Genomic DNA, 20,351 nt, shown 5'->3' with positions numbered 1-20,351 from the left:
AATTTCAAAAATTCTTATGTAGAAAATATGCATGTAGAGTTTCTGAAAGGTGGTAAGCAAAAGTCAGCACAGTCTGTAATTGGTGAAACTATAACTCAGTTTTTCAGGCTTCAGATAAGTTATTTTTATTGTACATGGTTAGTCTCAGAAGCAGCAAGAATCAGCAAGATCAAGTTCCCACAGCATTCTTGTCAATGTCATCCCCAGATTGAAGGGTTAAGATTTTCTGGGGTTTCTATAGGGCAACATTCCAACCTTTAGGCTCTTTGAAGTATGTTCAAATTATCATGCTAAGTAGGACTTATTGGATGTATTCAACTCACTGCAAATGAAGGTGCTTTTCCAGGTTCTCTCTTATTCCTTGCTTCTGCCTTTTTCTTTTCTTGTGCTTCTGCTTGGCTGAATGAGAGAAAATGAGAGGAGCCATAGGAACAAATATACAGGTAATAATTTCTCGATATTCCTGCATTGCTAAACTGTCCTCCCTCCTTAGGAAGAAGCGATTTTGTCCTTTTATCACTACATACCAATGAGAAGCAACAAATCAGCCTCCAGTATGGCAAGATACCATAACTTCTTCATAGTTTCTGCTTAACTTTGAGAGAAAGAGTGTAATTGTGCATCTGGAAAACTTGCTTTCTCTAAATTACCTTTCTTGCCTGTGGTCAGAAAAGAAACATCATTAATGTCCATAAAGGAGATTATCAAAACTAGTACTGTGGCGACATTACACCTGGAGGCTGAAGGTGGCCGTAACAAAGCGTATCAACTGGTCCCCTCGTTTCATGACAGGAGGTGAGGCAGAGAGAGTTTTGGCTACACTTTCAGGGTAGGACTACAACTAGTCAAGGTCTTTCCCCTTAAGTCTATGAACTATCTACCTCATCATGCACACTAACTTTATTAATTCATCTTAAATGTATTGCTTACTCATGGCTATGTTATCTAAAGACAAAATGTATGGTGGGTAGAAAAAGGCCACATGTACCATGGTAAACCAAATGAGCCTAAATTTGCTTTGAACAATAGAATTGCATGATATGTATAATTAACTGATGTTATTTCAACCATGCATGATTAGCAAACAATCAAGAGGCCATAGATTCTAAATGTGAATCAATTACTTGAACTAAGCTCAATCACATAAATTAAGAGTAGCTCCAAATTTTGAAAGTAAGCTGTCAATTGTAACTTAGTGAAAAATGTTATATAAAGCAACATGTATTGTAATTTTATAAGGTTCATGGTTGTTTCATGGGCAACTTTAACTCTAGTAATCAATTTCTACATTACGTGTTAACTTTGGGCCCTTATGCCTCTGGAAGATGAGATGCCTATAAACTTGTATAAACTGTTCAAATATGAAATTTCAACAGTAGGAAAAATTTGGTATTTGTACAAGTTCATGCTTATCAGAACGTTCCAGTGCTAAGAGAATGAGTGACAAATGAGGGCAGAACAGATACCTTGGAATAAATAGCTCTAGGTACTTACTCCCATCTTAGTTACTAACATTTTCAGTGTAACTTACTCAACTCACTTCCCTATTTCAAGCCACAGATTCCTCATATCTGAAACAAGTTAGTTTTTTAGTTTAGCTGTAAGGTCCCTTTACTTCTTGACAATCTAAAGCTCTATACTCACTAGAAGGCTTGACACATGGAACACAAGTTGCCATGCATTTTCCCATCTGGACCACGAACAGGGTCATTTTCTCTGGTACAGAAAAGTATTCCATTCTTCGAATGACCCTTATATTCGCTGCAGAGTTTCTGAATAATGGAAATGAGATAGTCGAGATTTATTTTTATGCTTATAAACTTTAGATTCTCTTTTTTATAATTTAATTTCTTTATTGTTTAATGTATTACATAAATCTCCTTTTTCCCCCATTGACCTCTCTTAGGCTACCCTAACCCCCAGCACATACCCCCACAATCCCTCACCCATTGGTCTGTGTCCATTGGTTATGCTCATATGCATGCATATAAGTCTTTTGGTTCATCTCTTACTTCCTCACCCCCCACCTTCCCTCATAGGTTGGATTCTCTTTACAAAAAAAATATTTAAAAAGAGGAATTAAGAATAAAAATAAAACTTTTAGGATTTAGGCTCATCCTCAAATTTTTTAAGTTAAGGGGATATAAATATAAATGTGGTTTAGCTCTTCTATCATTCAAGTGAAAAAGATAAGGAATTACAATATAAAAAGCTAAGAGATGGCACAAGTCAGAATTAAGTGCATACAAGCACAAAGGAAAGAATAATTCGTGGAAGTTCAGAAAAGAGCTTATATCTGATTTGTATCATTAGGATAATTTCCAGGAACACAATGTGGCAAAAAGTCCTTCAAGAGGAAGAATTATATGCAAAGACATAGAGGCATAAAAGGACATGTTATTTCAAGCGAATCCTTTGTTGTCATGAGCATAGTGGCTAAAGAAATAGTGGGCAAAGAGAGAAAGGTTTGGAAACTGGTCAAAAAGGAGACCTTGAAGATAAGTCAAAACCAGGCCCCTAAATTTTGAAAGGAATTTGGACTTTATTCTTAGGAAATGGGAAAACGATAAATATTTATAGGAGAGAAGAATACAATCAAACCTTTGTTTTAGAAAGACTATCCAGCGAGATATGTGGAGGACTTGAGTGACTAGAGACTGAAATAAGGGAAACTATAGAAAAAAAGAAAGGAAGAAAGGGAAGGAAGGGAAAAATTGGAGTCAGGTAATGCTTTGATATATACCTTCATTTAGGAATAGGGAACTATTTTACTAATATGACTTGATTAATTTCCTCCAAATAGAGCTTAAAAATTGTAATATCATAGTTATTATTTTATTCTTATAATTCTTATAAAATAATAACTATAAATTAGTTTCCAGAATACCTATTAGTAGTGAAGAAAAAATGAACCAATATTGAAAATGTATTTCAGAGTAAAATGCACATACACATACATACCATAAAAGTTCTAATTAGATTGATCAAACTAATCCTCACCTCGATTTCTCTTTTAACTTTAACTTTTTCTTCAGCCTTTCTCAGGTTTTCATCTGCTTTATGTTTTTCTTCTGAAAAACGCCGTATTCTGCAGAAAGAAACAAAAGCAAATAAATGATTATAATGCTTTAAATCTTCATTTTATAAAACTATCATTTAGGCACAAGAGGAAAAACAGCTAGATATTCCTGAGTTCTTGTACAAACATTTTCCGATCACCTTAAAGTCCCTAATCAAATTGAAATCTCCACTATTTCCCCAAAGAATCCCTTTCTTTCATTTTGCCTTCATGTATGCCATGTCCTTTCATTGTAATGATCTTTTTTTAAAAAAAATCATCTTCCTTTCTTCTAAATCTCCCTAATGTAAGTTCTCCCTTCTTTAAGAAGATACCTTAAACCTCAAAGGGAAAATGAGTCCTACATCTGTCATCGTATTTTCATACCTGAATATTCTCCTCTTATGGTACATTTTCATTTGGTTGTATGTGTGTGTGTGTGTGTGTGTGCATGTGTGTGTGTGTGCACACGCTCATATCCATGGCTTTTTTATGCTATTTAGCCTTAAGCTTCATTCATATAGTCATTCAACATTTAGTTAGCAACTATTTTTTTGGCAAGCATTAGCCTTAGCATATAGCACAGTAGTACACAAAACAAACACATATCCTGTCTTTTGGAACTTATAGCCCAGTAGAGAAGACTGACAGTCAATAAGCAGTCATAGAAAAAGTTTTCCAGTTACCAACTACCATGATTGTTATGAAATAAAATCAATAAGAATTATAAGAATTGAATCTCAATTAGAGATTTTAGGAGGTCTTATCCAAGGAAAGATAACGTTAAAATGCAATCCTCGGAAGAAAAGACATTAACTGGTCAAGACTGAGACAAGCTGGCATAGGGGAGCACAAAGAAAGAACGTAGAGAGTTCAAGGATCTAAAGAAAGTGTGATGATCACAATGAGAAAGTTACTGAAAGAAACAAAGCCTTGGTACCTGCTTTTACCCTCATTTCGTACTAAGACTATCTCATAGAAGTCTTACAAAATTCATGAGAGGAAATGTTAAGAAGTATTTTGTTATCCAGCCTTTTCACCGGGTAATAAAATCCATTTGTAATCAGAAATAGACAAACATCTTTAGGATCTATTTAGTAGGTGGTATTATGATTTGTAGAGAACATAAAACTGCTCTAAAAATCTGAACAACAAATCTTCACCACAACACTGTTCTTTTATATATGTGTATATACACACTAGAGGCCCGGTGCACAAAAATTTGTGCACTCGGGGCGGGGGGGGGGGGGGGAGGGGAGGTCCCTCAGCCTGGCCTGTGCCCTCTCGCAGTCTGGGACCCCTCGGGAGATAACGCCCTGCTGGCTTAGGCCTGCTCCCGGGTGGCAGAGGGCAGGCCCAATCCCTAGGTGCAGCCCCTGGTCGGGCTCAGAGCAGGGCCAATTGGGGAGTTGGGGCGCCGCCCCCTGTCATGCACAAAGCAGAGGGGATTGGGAGGTTGGGATGCCACCCTCAGTCACGCTCAGGGTAGGGCCCATTGGGGGGTTGGGGCACTGGCCCCTGTCACACTCAAGGCAGGGTCGATGGGGAGGTTGCGGCGCCACCCCCTGTCACACACAGAGCAGGGCCAATCAGGGGATTGGGGCGCCACACCCTGTCACACACAGAGCTGCAGGGCGATCAGGGGGTTGGGGAGCTCCCCCTATCAGGCACAGAGCAGGGCTGATCAGGGGGTTGAGGCACCTTCCCCTGTCACGAACAGAGCAGGGCGGATAGGGAGGTTGTGGCCCCGCCCCCTGTCACACACAGAGCTGCAGGGCGATCAGGGGGTTTGGGCGCTGCCCCCTGTCACACTGATCCCAGTGCTGGGAGGCCTCTCAGCTCCGCTGATCCCAGTGCTGGGAGGCATATTACCCTTTTACTATATAGGATAGAGGCCTGGTGCATGGGTGAGAGCCGGCTGGTTTGCCCTGAAGGGTGTCCCGGATCAGGGTGGGGGTCCCTACTGGGGTGCCTGGCCAGCCTGGGTGAGGGGATGATGGCTGTTTGTAGCTGGTCACACACCCTTCAGGGTGGGGGTCCCCACTGGGGTGCCTGGCCAGTCTGGGTGAGGGGCTGAGGGCTGTTTTCAGGCTGGCGGGTGACTTCAGCTCCCAACTGCTCCTTTTTTTCTTTTTTTTCCTTTTTTTTATTCTGGGCCAGCTTTAGCTCTGGCTCCAGCTCTGAGGCCTCTGCTGCTGAAAGCAGGTATCTGGTTTGTTTGGGTTCTATAATCGAAACACTGTATCAACTCCAGCTCTGAGATCCCAGCGGGCTGAAAGTAGGTTTCTGGGGTTTTTTTTAGCTTCTATATTTGTAACAATGTTTCAAACTGCAAGCTCAGAGGCTGGCAAGGCAGGCGGGGCGTTGGTTTCCTCCATCACTGAAGCAAGCAAGCCTTATGTTCGCTTCAAGCTGCCTTGCTGTCGGCCGCCATCTTGGCTGGCCGTTAATTTGCATATCTTGCTGATTAGCCAATGGGAAGGGTAGCGGATGTACACTAATTACCATGTTTCTCTTTTATTAGATAGGAGATTATATATATATATATATATATATATATATATACATATATATACATACATATATATATATATATATATATGTATATATATATATATATATATATTATTGATTTTTTACAGAGAGTAAGGGAGAGGGATAGAGAGTAGAAACATAGATCAGCTGCCGCCTGCACACCCCCTACTGGGGTTATGCCCACAACCAAGGTACATGCCCTTGACCGGAATCGAACCTGGGACCCTTCAGTCCGCAGGCCGACGCTCTATCCACTGAGCCAAATCGGTTAGGGCTCAACACTGTTCTTATTCATCATTCCAATCAATCGCCACTTCACCTTCTGAATCATTCCAAAGAAACCGCATCTGTACTCACAAAATGTCAGCACACAGGGCACATTTGTTGCCATGCATCCTGCCATCGGGGCCACGGACTGGGTCACTCTCCCGGGTACAATAAAGCCTTCCATTCTTCACTTGGTCTTCATATTCTTTGCAAAAATCCTTTAAAAAGACAAGCAATTACATTGAACACGTTTCTACATTTTGATACAGAAAATTTATACCAGAACTTCATAGTCAAAGAATGTCAGATCTTAAAGGTGTTGGTAAACACGTATTACATATTAATGAGAATTAACAAAAGTAATTACATTGTGAAATTACTCAGTGCCTGTATTTGCTATGTGGTATATTTATTAAAAGGTAAAAGAGCCTTAGAAAGGATAAGGTTGAGAAAGTATTTCTAAAACTAACTAGTTCTTGTTAACTTCCAAATCTGTGAAAAAATATCAAACAAAAAATCTTTCATGGCATGCCAACAAAATGCAGCAGCCAAAACAAAATAAAATAAAATAAAATAAAATAAAAATTGACAATGAGAATATAGAAGCTATGAGGTGAGATACTTACATGCTACTTAATATGGATCAAGTCAAGAATAATCCAAACTAGTTGGTAAGGAAAAAATATAAGATGGTATCCAATAGCATTTGGCTTACGTTAGTTTGTTTTCTCCATGGAATTGTGCATCATTTTTGTGTATTCTGCTCCTTTATAGATGTTTGTTTATAATATTATAGGTAGACACCTTAGAAAGAGTGACTCTAATTTTCATTCACTCCCTTTCTTAGAGAGATAGAATATCAAGATGAATATTTATTTAAAAAACCTTAAAAAGATTGTGACTTCCCTGCAAAATCTGAAAGGTTTGTACTGATTTCTTGATGCTTTGGTTCAGTATTCTCTGGTTTTTGTTAGTAGTTTTGAAAACTACTATTTGATGTGGGGTAAGTTTATACACACACACATTACTCTAGACTTGGGAATCTCTATATCAATAAACATATTTTGCGATGACATATATTACTATAATATAACCTACAAAAATGCTTCCCTTTAGCCTTCTCTTCAACTCTGTGACTTTCATTTTTCCATTTCAGCCAAGAAAACATGAACATAAAGTGTGGTTTGAGTCAGAGACCTGGGCAGCTGGATTGTGCTTCAAACCCACTGGGGGACCATCATAAAATCTCACTACCTTTGAGACCCAAATCCCACCACCTACACAATGAAGTTTTTGGAACAGATGTTCTTTAGGACCTTTTAAAAAATTTGAATTCTCTTTTTTAAAAAAATACATATTACTTAGGATACTTTAAAAGGGAATCCTAATTACCTCCTAATAAAAAGATATTTGTTTTTGGAGGAGCAATGGGTGTGCTCCAAACTTCCTGGTTGTAACAATCTAGGAATACAGACACAGAAGTCACCTGGTAATCATAACATGGTAATAAAATCAATGCTCAATGATTCCCATAAGAGAAACAATGATAATTTCAGTTTATAAGTTGTGATTCACCCAAGGAGATTCTGTAGAAATACTTTTGTGAGCAACCCACTGACAGTTTAATTATGGGGCAGATATTGAGCCATCACTATAAACCTGTCCTATTCAGCATAATCTTGTCCAGTGACCCCACCAAAACAATGACCCCAGCCACAGAGAGGATGAGGGAAAAATAGACAAAATGTGATGAAAGACAAAGGAAAAGAACTCTCTGTATTTACAGAGTAGTAAAATGCTGACTATCACATGTTGACCCAAGGTTTCAGACTGAAGTTTAACAACCACCACTAAAGAACTGCTTTTCAAATTTCAGTGAGTATTGAACAAATTGTTGACAACTCTGAATGCTTCGTGCTTCTTAACTGAAACACTGAATACCCTATGAAATTTGAGATTTTTGCTTCATTGAGTAGCAATATGAAGTGAAAGGTCAGGCCTTGACTATCATAAACTGGATCTGTGTTTCCCTTGGGAAAACATGTGCCCTATAATCCACAAGAATTTTATACTTGTATTAGAACATAAAGGTGCAAGACTTAGAATCCCAAACCAACAGGAAAGCAGAATTGAGATCATTTAATCATCCTCTTTATTCTGTTGCCAAGAAAAATTGAGGCCCAGAGAGAAGAGATGACTGGCTCAGTTTCACACACAAGAGCATGACAGAGCTCAGTCTAAAACTTAGGTGCTCTGACTCCTCAACAAAAGGCTAGCATCAATAATTTTAATTATTTAGCAAAGTAACTGCTATCACTTTTACTGAAAGTAGGTTTATTAGGCTTCGCGATTTAAGAAATCAGGCTGCATCACCTACAATGCCTATTCTATTAACAAAATGAATATCATTTTCATGCTAGATGGAAAATTAAATCATCTAATAATTCTTAAAAACTTAATTGTGGGTGTATTTTTAAAACCACAAGCTCAATATTTGTTTGAAATTTTCATGTAACAGAAGCAAGACCTTTGTAAATGGGATTATACATAAAATATACTAGTGGATATATTTTGTTCAAAAGACTATAATTATTGTTATTTTATAATTTTTTAACTTAGAACCTCATTTTTAATTTGTAATAAAACTTTACAATTTGGTTTCCCCCAAAAAAACATCAACAAACTGTAAGAAGCTGTTAATAAAGGTCTTAAATAACAAAAAATTATTTTTAAAGTTATTCCTGTCTAATTTATATTGTTATATTTTTTATAATTTATTCAAAGCAAGATTAATTTACACAAAAGCCGGAGAGAAGTCTGATGAAAATTAAGTGGAATTTAATTTGCCTAAACTTTCTGACTTACATTCTTTTTTTTTTTTAAGCAAAGAGGAAATTTCATATTTTGAGCTTTAGGTGAGAAGTGCTGTTTTAAAAATGAATTTAATTATTGTACTAGGAATTGTGAACTTGGAGAATTGTGAAATTAAGGGAAAGAATAATGTGATAATGAAGGACAATGACATTATTAAATGACCTCAAACATTTAAGCATATGTTTATTAAGATTTATAGCCACAAGAACCCAGTTGTGTTGGTGAGTAATTTACCTTTTCAGCACTTCGTCGAATTCTGGTTTCATCGTGTCGCTTTTTATTTTCTTCAGCTTCTTTTAAGCTGTGAAGAATGAAACACTTCGTCAGTTTATACCTCGATCCTATTTCAGTGTCCAGTTCTGTGTTAAGCACTTTTATATCTTTTGCCCTAACCTGTTAAACTGATCCACTTAGATTAGACAAGCTTTTCTCTGTCTTGAATGCCTGAGCCTGAAAATTACTAAAGATAAGGAAGGGTGCGAAACTGACTCACTCACAGTCAATTAGAAGCTTTGTTCTGTGTAACTCGATGGGTGTGACTACTTGATTGACAAACATATTGTCAGAAGAATTCCCTTTAACAGGCAGAACCAAGAGCATTAAAACAATGCTGTGACAAGGTGAAACCAGACTGAGTATTGGAAATATTGTCACCCACACCCTATGTATAGCTTTTTATACCTTGTAAAGTATTTCGTTTGCCTTTATGTAAAAGCATTATTGTTAATAAAAGCTACATGAAATTGAGCTTCTAAGTCCTTTCATATCATCTATTATCTAATTACAGTATCTTCCTACATTATTATCTTAGTTCTACAGAGAAAGAAATTAAGAGTTAGGGAGGTCAAATTCTCCTTTTTGGCTAGTGCATAAAGAGAAAATGAAAGCTGCAGAATTAGTACAGGTTTGAACCAAAGCACATGTCTCCTAGTTCTAAACAAGTGAAAATTTGGCTGATTTCCAGTCTAGAAACCAGTTATAATCACTATATTGTAAACCTGTTAAGACATGCCCTTGAATTCTACAACAGTACACTTTAATTTTCAAAGGCAGGTGTGAAGTTTATTAATCTGTAAATCTTTCTCTGACCAGCTTTTAGAGATCCCAGAGATATATACAGAGCACTATAAGGCTTGCTGGCATACAGATTAGAGTCTATATCTTGTTGAACATCCAGAATATTAAAGACTCATTGGATCGTATTCATACCTGGGTCTCAGTGCTCAGAATCATGTCAGGCACCCTGGGAAAGATTAACCTAACAGTTCTTCCCTTTCATAAATTCCATCTTTTATACTAACAAGAAATTCAGCCACATGACATTGTTATCATTATTATTTTAAATTAGACTTTCATTGTAGTAAGTCTCTAATACCTGCCCAAAAAAAGCAATGCATGTCAAATGACTGAACTAGGTTATTCCATTTGAAAGTGCTTTTTAATTTTCAAAACATTATGCCTTATAAGACATTGTGCAATTTCAAGTCATTATATGGAACAAATTAAGTCTTGAATTTAATAACTAACTAACATAACCACCTTATCCACTCCTTTTAAGAAACTTTAGCAAATGATATGAATTAAAAAGAGAAAGGCCACTCTGGGAGCAAGGGCAATTTTGCCTTATGAAGACAAAAGATTGCATGATAAGGACTTGATCTCTCTGTGGAGAGATCCACCAAGGGCATCCTCATCAAGCCCACCTGCTTGGCCTGCTTGGGGATGGTGATACTCACAACAGCTCAGCACACATCACACACTTATTGCCATGTGTCCTTCCATCAGGGCCACGAACTGGATCATTTTCCCTCGTGCATCCAAGTCTTCCATCCCTCACATAAGGTCGAAAAGCATTACAGACATCCTAGAACAGGAGAAGAAATGTGACATTTGCCACCTTGATTGTAATGCTTACAATGCTGCTTTCAGAAATTTTATAGAACTCAGTGCCTCTCTGTCCAATGCAAATAGCCATGTAGAGCAATCTCAGAGGTAGCTCCGTATAATTCATGTGGTGAAGTATGGAACTTATTTACTTATTAATTCACTTATTAGTAAACATGGATAACCTACTGTGTACTAGAACTAAGGTAGAACACAGTCCTTGCCCTCAGCTTGCTCACAATCTACTGGGTCACACAGACAAAGAGAAATTTAAAATACATGCTAAAAGTCTTGATGGAGTTAATCACCGGTGCCTATAAGAAGGGCACCAAAACTTGACTTAGAAAATTCATTCAGTGAGAACAAGTCAACTGTGATATAGTGAGATGTTCACTTCCTTCCCCTAATATCAAAGGCTCACAGAATTTTAGCATAAAAAGAAGCTAGTTAATCCAAATCTCAATTTTAGATATGGAAACACTGGAACAGGATGGTTAAGGGGTTTGCCCAAGGTCTCCTGACAGCAAGTGACAATGCCGGGATTTCAATTTAGGTGAGTGACAGGAGGGTAGTGACCTTTAATTTTCAAAACATTATGCCTTATACACAGGTAGTTCCCTTTTAACGAATTTTCCTTCCTTCCTTCCTTCCTTTCTTCCTTCCTTCCTTCCTTCCTTCCTTCCTTCCTTCCTTCCTTCCTTCCTTCCTTCCTTCCTTCCTTCCTCCCTCCCTCCCTCCCTCCCTCCCTCCCTCCCTCCCTCCCTCCCTCCCTCCCTCCCTCCTTCCTGTCTTTCCATAGAAAGCTGAAATTGAGCTGAAAGGTCTAACTACTAAAGTAACCTGGTCTAGTTTCAGAAACTATCAATTGCTTTTCGTCAAACAAGCAGTATCCCAGTTCAAGCACAGCAAGAATTACTTCTTTCCAACCACCCCACCAACGAAGGAGGAGCAAAGAGCCTTCTTTCTCTTCGAAGTCAGCGCCCCAGCCCCACTGTTTCCCACCCTCTGACATTTGTGCTCACCTGCTCTGGATTACTGCTTTCACACTCCCCTTCGTTTTTTATGCCGACTTGGGACCTGGTTTTACTGGAATTGAAAGTTTGGAGACAGCAGTTTAGTATCACAGAACTTCTCATCATTTGAGTGTTAACTTATCTTCATTGTTTTATGATTCTTTGCTCTTGAAAACAGGCGTCACATTGCATTATTTTCTTTACTTACCCTAAGGAGAGCCTAGGTTTATAACTTGGAGTCACAGAAATGAAATCACATTGACGGGGCAATAAGGTGCACACCTGTAAATGTTATTTCCAGATTTGTTTTGCTATGTCCAGAGGGGACCTTATCAGAATTGTGGGAAAAAGTAAAGCTTGTAATTAGATATTAGATGCCCCCCAAGGAACTTTGTTGTTCTTGGTTTTAATAAACAAATTCAAGTTTACAGTATCTAGCATCCCATTATACCATCCTTTGTTTTTCATGGAAAGTTCATGAAGTCTTAATAATTAACCTTATTCCATCTAATAGAGCTTTAAAGCGTATCTGAAAACATAGAACCATAAATGTAGGACACACTTCCTACTTTCTATAAAGATAAGGCAGCTTGCAACTAAAGCATTTATATAACAACAAAAATACAATACAAACAAGAAAAGTAAAAACTTAGTGAAGTGATAAGAAACTTGTTATATCAAAAAATATCAGCTGAAGGGAACAAAAATATAAAAGTCCACATGATTCCAGAGTCTTCTAGTAGACCGAGCTAAGAAATGCAATGAGCAGTATGACTCTCACTGCACAGTACATGAAGCATACCAGAAACGCTGGGGAGAAACTTACACCTGAACCAGAGATTTAAAGAATCTACCACAGGATTCCCCATGTAAGTCAGAGTAGAAACTAAATGTGCAGTGTGCTCACAGCAGTGTTACAAAACACATATCTAATAAAAAACAGTATGCTCTTCCCATGTCTGTTTTTGCTTTCTGTTTCTTTATGTTGTCCCTTGGTAAGAGTTGAGGATCTAATTTTAGAGTGTATTTCTGAAAATGCAGTCATGTGAGGGATTGGAGTGATTTAATCCAGTGTTGCCTTGGTTAAGATACTTATTACAAGGAGGGATAAGCTTGTGGAACCTTGAAGACTAAATCTCTTTCATAGCCTTTACCACTCTTCTCAGACATTGTTTGTTATATTTACAAAAACTGTAGAGCAGACAATTAAAGATTGAGGTCACAAGCCAGAACCTGCAAAGCAAGTATGCTATCTTGTTAGTTGAATACAATCAATAACCAAACCTAGTATTGAGGGTGGAGAAGGAACAAATGGGACAAAATATAGGACAGCGAGATGCTTTATTGATGTGGTGAAGGTTAAAGAGATAGAAAGTTCAACATTAAGAGTCCCAATTACCTACTCTAATACTATAAATTACTGAGAACGTAATATAAGTTGATGATTAAATAATTCCCTGTAGAACAGAATACAATCAGAAATAGATAAACAGAAAATAGATAAATGTCTGTAGTACATTGCATGTATGTATAGATATATGCATATCTATACATACAAGCAGATATATATATATATATATATATATATATATATATATATATATATATATATATATATATCTGCTTCATAGAGGCAGTGAGAACCATCTGATAAATAGCACACAAAAGTGCTTTGTAAAACATAAAGTGATATAAATATTTTTCTTTAAGGGTAGTAAAAGAAGTGGTTCTAATAATTTATGGAAGACTAACTCCCACAAAATGAATCATTAAAGACCATAAGAAAAAATGTGTCATGTAATTATACAGAGAAAATGCTGTAGGGAGAGAGCCTGCTTCAGAGAATACTCACATGTTCTCAGCACACAGGGCACATCTGTTGCTGTAAGTTTTCCCATCTGTGCCACACACAGCTGCATTATCAAAGGTACAGATAAAATCCCCATCTCTTTCTCCTTTCCTGAAATCATCGCAATTCAACTGTAAGAGATGTGGTTAAAGAACATTAAGAACATTAAGAGAGAAAATATTCCTTAGGTACTTAATTACTGTTTTTTTTTGTGTTTTTTAAAATATATTTTTATTGATTTCAGAGAGGAAGGGAGAGGGAGAGAGATAGAAACATAATGATAAGAGAGAATCATTGCTCGGCTGCCTCCTGCACACCCCACAGGGGATTGAGCCCTCAACCCAGGCATGTGCCCTTGACTGGAATCGAACCTGCAACTCATCAGTCTGCAGGCCTAAACTCTACCCACTAAGCCAAACTGGCTAGGCAGAGTGGTCGGCAAACTGCGGCTCGGCAAACCACGGCTCGTGAGCCACATGCGGCTCTTTGGCCCCTTGAGTGTGGCTCTTCCACAAAATACCGGCTCTTCCACAAAACACCGGCTCTTCCACAAAGTACTGACGTCTGCGCATGGGCCACGAAGTTTCGATCGCACTGTACGTGCGCACCCGCACGTGGTATTTTGTGGAAGAGCCACACTCAAGGGACCAGAGAGCCGCATGTGGCTCGCGAGGCACGGTTTGCCGACCCCGGGTAGGGCATAGGTCTGTTTTAAGCCCACAACAATATAATTCACTGGAGAAGAAAAACATATTAAGGAAACTACACTGAGATAATAAAATCAGGGATAATAAAACATGGTTCAAGAACAGAGATATAATTAGATATGAGAAGAATTTCAGTATAATTTTAGCTCCTTGCTGTCTGTGTCAGATACCGAACCACCTCTCTGAAACTTAGGACTGTTTGTCTATAAAATCCTGCTTGCCTTCTTTACAGATTGGTATTGTAGATCATACATTTTCAAGCTCACTGTAAACTACAAGCTGCAGTAAAGTTTCTGTTATTACCAGTTAGGGTAATGATCACAAGCCAGATTTTTAGGTGCATAGTTCTAACTCTGCCACTTACTAGCTATGTGATATGGAAAAGTTACTTAACCTTTTTGTGCTTTAGTATCCTCATTTGCAAAATGCATATAGACTGCTCTCAGGATTATAAGAGATTTAAATATATTAATACATGTGCAGCATTTAAAACTGTGCCCAGTACATCATAACCACTTATTGTTGTTGTTCTTGCCCCTGTTGTTTTCTCTATTGACAATCAAACCAATAAAATTAAACACCTTTTAGAGATAATTGGAGAAACCCCAAAATCATGACTCTCATAATATGATATATACTCAGGGATAAACTTGAACAGTGAGAAAAAACAACTGCACTAGGTAATAACTAAAGACTAGTGTTTAACTCTCAGATCAGCCACCCACTTACTTCACCTCTTTGAACTTCACTTTCCTCATCTGAAAAATGGGAATTCACACCCTATCCACATTATAGATTCATGTTGAAGATCAAATGAATACTTATGAAACATTATTTGGCAACTCACTATTGTGACATAAGCTAACTAAAAAATATATAGAGTTAACTTGAATTTACTTTCTTTCTAAAATCTAAGAATAAAACCGGAGATTTTTTCTTTATGATGTCACATTGCAAAATAAAATTTTTGATGTCAAGATCGTCATAATAAAAATATTTAATTATAGATATGAAACATTTAAAATATAGACCTGAACCTAGTGTGTCATACAATATAAAGAACAAAGGTAGGATGAATACAAATATATAATGAATTTGTAAAACAGAAGATTACATTGAGAAACAAAGAAGCCAACAAAGAGGGAAAAATTAAAATAGAAAAGAAAAGCTATAGGACATACCCCACTATTCATGCCATATGTTTAGGAAGAGGTAAAAAAAAAAAAAGAGTGAAAACAGGATAAGTAATGGCCATATGTGTTATTTTCATCCATTCAGTTTTTTATTTTTACTTAAAAGACATTACACACTCACTAGGCTCTAGGCATTCCATAGACTGTCACATTCCCACAGGGAAAAAAAAGAAAGAAAAGAAAAATAAACAACAACAATAAAAAGAAACACATGCTCTCAGAAACTTAGATTCTAGTGGGAAGAGATAGGCAATAAATACAAAGAATTTTAAATTATAGTAAGTGCTATAAAAAATATACTGAACAATATGATAGCACCTAGAAGAGTGGCTATTTTAAATATAGTGTCAAGAAAGATGTCTCAGCAATGATACTATTTGAGGTGATATGAGATTAATGAGAAGGAGCCGGCCTTTGAAGATCTGAGGGAAGAACATTCTAGGCATAGAGAACTCCTATTGCAAAGGATTTGTGATAGGAACTAGATTGTTCTCTTCACTGGGCTAAAAGATGAGGAGTATGGATGGAGTATAAGAAAACAACAGGGGCCTTGCCAGTGTGGCTCAATGGTTGAGTGTTGACCTATGAACCAGGAGGTCACAGTTAGATTCCTGGTCACGGCACATGCCCGGGTTGTGGCTTGATCTCCAGTAGGGAGTGTGCAGGAGGCAGCCGATCAATGATTCTTTCTCAACATGGATGTTTCTATCTCTCTACCCCTCTCCCTTTCTCTCTGAAATCAATAAGAACATATTTAAAAAACAACAAGAACAGGGAGCTGCTGATTTTCTCGGAATAATCATTTCGTTGAAACTATAGAAGCCTCAGCAATGTGAATCAAATTTATTAATTTCCACAATCACTGCTATCCCTCTTCAACAAAAAAATCAACTGCAGCATACTAGGTCACAGGTGTTAGCAGAGTGATGACAGGGCAGGTCAAAGCCCAGCTGGGAGGTGATGAGAACAGGTGCAAGCATTTACTGCTCCACCTCCTCCTCCTCCAAACCCCAAGGGCTGGTGGAGCACAACCTACAGAGAACACCTCTTCCTAATGCTGACAATTGCTGAGATCTTACAGACGGATTCCTGACCTGGTGAGGTGGCAGTGAACCAGAGTGTGCAACACTGGCTCCAGGACCTTCAGCTGTGGGCCTTCCCTTTTCCTGTCCTTACACTCACTGGAGAGAAAGCCACTAAAGCTTGGCCTTCAATATTATCTAACTCACTTTAGCAGGAAAAAACACACAACTAAAGCCATCAAGGAATATTACAGTAAAAATATCTGTATATTTGAGGAGTAAAACAGCATAAAAGATGGTAATATGAACAATATTCAGTAACAACTGAAGCAGAACTATTGGAATGCATAGAAAAATAATTTACTGAGAACATAACTATGCTTCAGAGAGATGAGGGAAGATACTGCAATATAAAGCAAGAAAAAAAGAAGTTATAAAGGGAGAAAAAAGTGGAAGCTTTAGGTATGAAAAATATTTAAATGGTAATAAATAAACCAATATAAAGAATAAAAATTGGATAAGTACAAATACATAATGAATTTATGAACCAGAAGATCAGATTAGAAAACTCACATAGAAGACCAAAACAACAACAACAACAACAACAACAACTAATTTAAAACAGAAAAAAATCTAGAACAAGGACTGATCCAGAGACGGAGAGGCATTGATTGGACTGTCGGGCCTTGGAGGGAAGGTAGGGGAGGGTGGGGGTAAGGGGGAAAGATCAACCAAAGGACTTATATGCAAGCATATAGGCCTAACCAGTGGACACGGACAACGGGGGGGGGGGGAGAGGGGGAGGGCATGAGGGGGGGAAGGGGAGGAGGGGGTAACGTGGGGATAAGAACACATACGTAATATCTTAATCAATAAAAAATATATTTAAAATAGAAAAAAATCTAAAAAAACATAAAGCATAAATTTAGAAATCTTCAAGAAGAGGTAAACATATACAGGAAGAATATTTGAAGAAACAGGTGACATTGCTAGAATTCGTGAAAAGTGAAAGAAGAAGAAAAGTAGCCATAGCAACTCAAATCTATAATCTGGGCAATAACAAAACTGTGGAAGTTTAGGGGATCTTAACAAAATGAACTGAGAGCAGACTAACACATTAGGTGAGAAGAGATACTAACAATAAACATAAATATTAGCAATTGTGATAAATTATACTTACAGATATTTGATTTAGGGTACTCATGAGAAGAACAACAAAAAGATACGTTACATTTAAGACATCATCAAAGAAAAGACGAAGGAAGAAACTACTTCAAAAATAATTTGTAAAAAAGTCTAGCACAGTAACTAAAAATATGAAAAATTGTGAAAACCAACTCCTAGTAAAACAAGTAACAAAAAGTGTAAATTGACTAACCCCACAAATTAAAAGATAATTTGTGTTTAGATTTAAAGTATAGGAACAAAGAGTTATTTTATTTTATTTTCAATTTAGAAGGCACTGGGGGCCAGGTGGAGCCTCTTTCTTGAAGAGACACACCCACCTTTGGCCTGTTCTGCTTTTTTTTTATTTAAATAATGTGGAACAAAGAGTTATTGATCACAAGAGAAAATTTTAAAAGACACTCATATATTACAATAGGATAAAAAAGACATATATAAGGTAAAAATGAATGATAGCAGTGCAGCAATATTAATGCTTAGGATACAGAATTGAGTCCAAAATGCATCCTAAGGGGGGGGGGGGAAAGGACATTATATAAAGTAATAGGAAGAAGGGGAAAAGGTAATGTAATCATGAGCTTAAATTACAGGTTCTAAAAATGTCAACAACCAACAGAATATGATAGATAAATCAACAACTGGAGTAAGAGATTTTGGCACACACTTCTCAGAAACTAATATATTGGGGATTAACAAAAAAGCTGATATGATAGATTTCTAGTATGACTTATAAAGAAAGAGATGAAAATAAAAATATCTGCAATGTTTATTGGAAAAAAGATATAAACATTGGATATACACACAATGAAAGCATATTATTCACTAATTTTAAAAGTAGTATTTAAATAATTTTAAGTAAATTTATGGAGTTATACAACCATCACTATAACCTAATTTTACAATATTTCCATCATTCCGAAGGTTTCCCCTGTACCCATTTATAGTTAATCCTAGTCCCCAGCTCCAGCCTTAGGCAACCACTGAACTTTCTGACTCTATAAATTTACCTTTTCTGGATATTTCATATAAATGGACTCATAAGTATATAATTGATTCTGGCTTCTTAAATTTTTCACAATATTTCTTAGGTTCATCCATATTTTAACAGCATCAGTGGTCCACTCCTTTTTAATTGCTGAATAATATTTCATTGTAAAATGTAGCTCGTTTTGTTTATCCATTCACTAGTGGACATTTAGGTACTTAGATTGTTTTCAGTTTGGGATTATTTAAAACAATGCTGCTATGAATATTCACATGCCTGACTGTGTGGGCATGTGTTTTCACTTCATTGGTGTAGATTTCTAGTACTGAATTTGCTAGGTCATATTTAACATAACATCATATTAAACACAGCAAATATTAGCATAACATCATAAAATAACATATATTAAAAATAAATTCATGTTTAATTCTTTTACTATTGCCAAACTGTGTTTCAGTATTCCTGCACCCTTGTATACTCCTCTCAGTAGTCTGGAAGTGTCCCAGTTTCTCACAACCTTAACGATATTCTGTATTTTCTATCTTTATGATTAGAGCCACTTTAGTGGTAGTGTAACTATCTCGCCACAATGTACATTTCCCTAAGTAATAACAATGTAGAGTATATTTTTATGTGCTTATTAACCATTAATATACCTGTAGTGTAATGTTTATTTTTAGTTGAGTTGTTCATGTTTTTGTAATTGAATTGTAAGAAGTCCTTATATACTGTGGATAGAAGTCTTTTACAATACATGATTTGTGAACATTTTTTCCCAGCCTATTACTTGCTTTGTAATTGTTTCAGTGATCTCATTTCAAAAACAAAAGTTTCTAATTTTGACAAAGTCCAAATTATTAAATTTATATTCATGAATCATGCTTTTGGGTTCAAACCTAAAATCACTCATTCAAATTCCTGATTTTGTGTTATGTTTTACTCTAAAAACCTTATAGCTATAGCTCTTATACTTGGGACCATAATCCATTTTGAGTTATTTTTTTGTATGATATAAGGTAAGAATCTATTTTTATAGTTATAGCTATTCAATTTTATTAAGCACTGTTAACTGATCGTAAATGTAAGGTATCTCAATTCTATTCCATTGATCTTTATGTCTGTCCTTATACCCAATAACACACTGTTGTGATCACAGTTACTTTCAATAAGTTTTGAAGTCAGTTACTATTAAGTATCCCAACATTTCTATATAAATACTAGACTCAACTTGTGAATTTCTACCCCCCCCAAAAAAACAAAAAATGTCTGCCTGAATCTTCATAGGCAATATGTTGCATTTGGAGACTAATTTTGGGAGAATTACCATGGACTACCTCACCATTTATTTAGCTCTTTCATTTCAATGTTTTGTAGTTTCTAATGTACCAGTCTTGCATTTGCAAATTTATTTCTACATATTCTATTATTTTGTGCTATTATGATTGAAATTAATAATTTACATTTTGGATTGTTTATTGCTAGTATATAGAAATACACTAGAGTTTTGATCTTGTATACTGAAACCTTGCCAAACTTGTTTATTAGTTTTAGTAATTTTTTTCTTTTTGTGGATCATTAGGGTTGTCTGTATACAATGTGATATCCTTATAATTAAAGACAGTTGCTTCCTTTTCAATCATGATGTCTCAAATTAATTAAGAAATTTGGCCTTATATTGGCTAGACCCTCCAGTTCAAGTTAAATAGAAGTAGTGTGTCGAATAGAAATGGTGGGAGCAAACATCTTTGCTTTCTTCTCAGTCTTATGGTCAAAGTACTC

The 20,351-nt window shown here is 36.6% G+C and overlaps 1 protein-coding gene across 4 annotated transcripts in view; it reads right to left on the bottom strand.

Annotated features, from left to right (window-relative positions):
* The window catches only part of SPINK5 (serine peptidase inhibitor Kazal type 5), a 73,805-nt gene that overhangs the window by 36,826 nt on the left and 16,628 nt on the right, over positions 1-20,351 (bottom strand). For all 4 annotated transcript variants that reach the window (XR_009453092.1, XM_059698802.1, XM_059698803.1 and 1 more), the window contains exons 5-12: positions 13,484-13,611; positions 11,641-11,704; positions 10,471-10,598; positions 8,969-9,035; positions 5,951-6,078; positions 3,001-3,088; positions 1,645-1,772; positions 324-399 (exon numbers count right to left, since the gene is read on the bottom strand). Coding sequence is in view for 3 of the 4 variants with exons in the window: in XM_059698802.1 (XP_059554785.1) it covers positions 324-399; positions 1,645-1,772; positions 3,001-3,088; positions 5,951-6,078; positions 8,969-9,035; positions 10,471-10,598; positions 11,641-11,704; positions 13,484-13,611 (807 nt within the window). In the remaining variant the exon portion in view is untranslated. The remainder of the gene's footprint in view (positions 1-323; positions 400-1,644; positions 1,773-3,000; positions 3,089-5,950; positions 6,079-8,968; positions 9,036-10,470; positions 10,599-11,640; positions 11,705-13,483; positions 13,612-20,351) is intronic.

The sequence above is a fragment of the Myotis daubentonii genome, chromosome 5 (genome assembly GCF_963259705.1).
Source record: "Myotis daubentonii chromosome 5, mMyoDau2.1, whole genome shotgun sequence".
In the NCBI taxonomy this organism is placed as follows: Eukaryota; Metazoa; Chordata; class Mammalia; order Chiroptera; family Vespertilionidae; genus Myotis; species Myotis daubentonii.
This window is presented reverse-complemented; position numbering and strand designations above follow the sequence as displayed.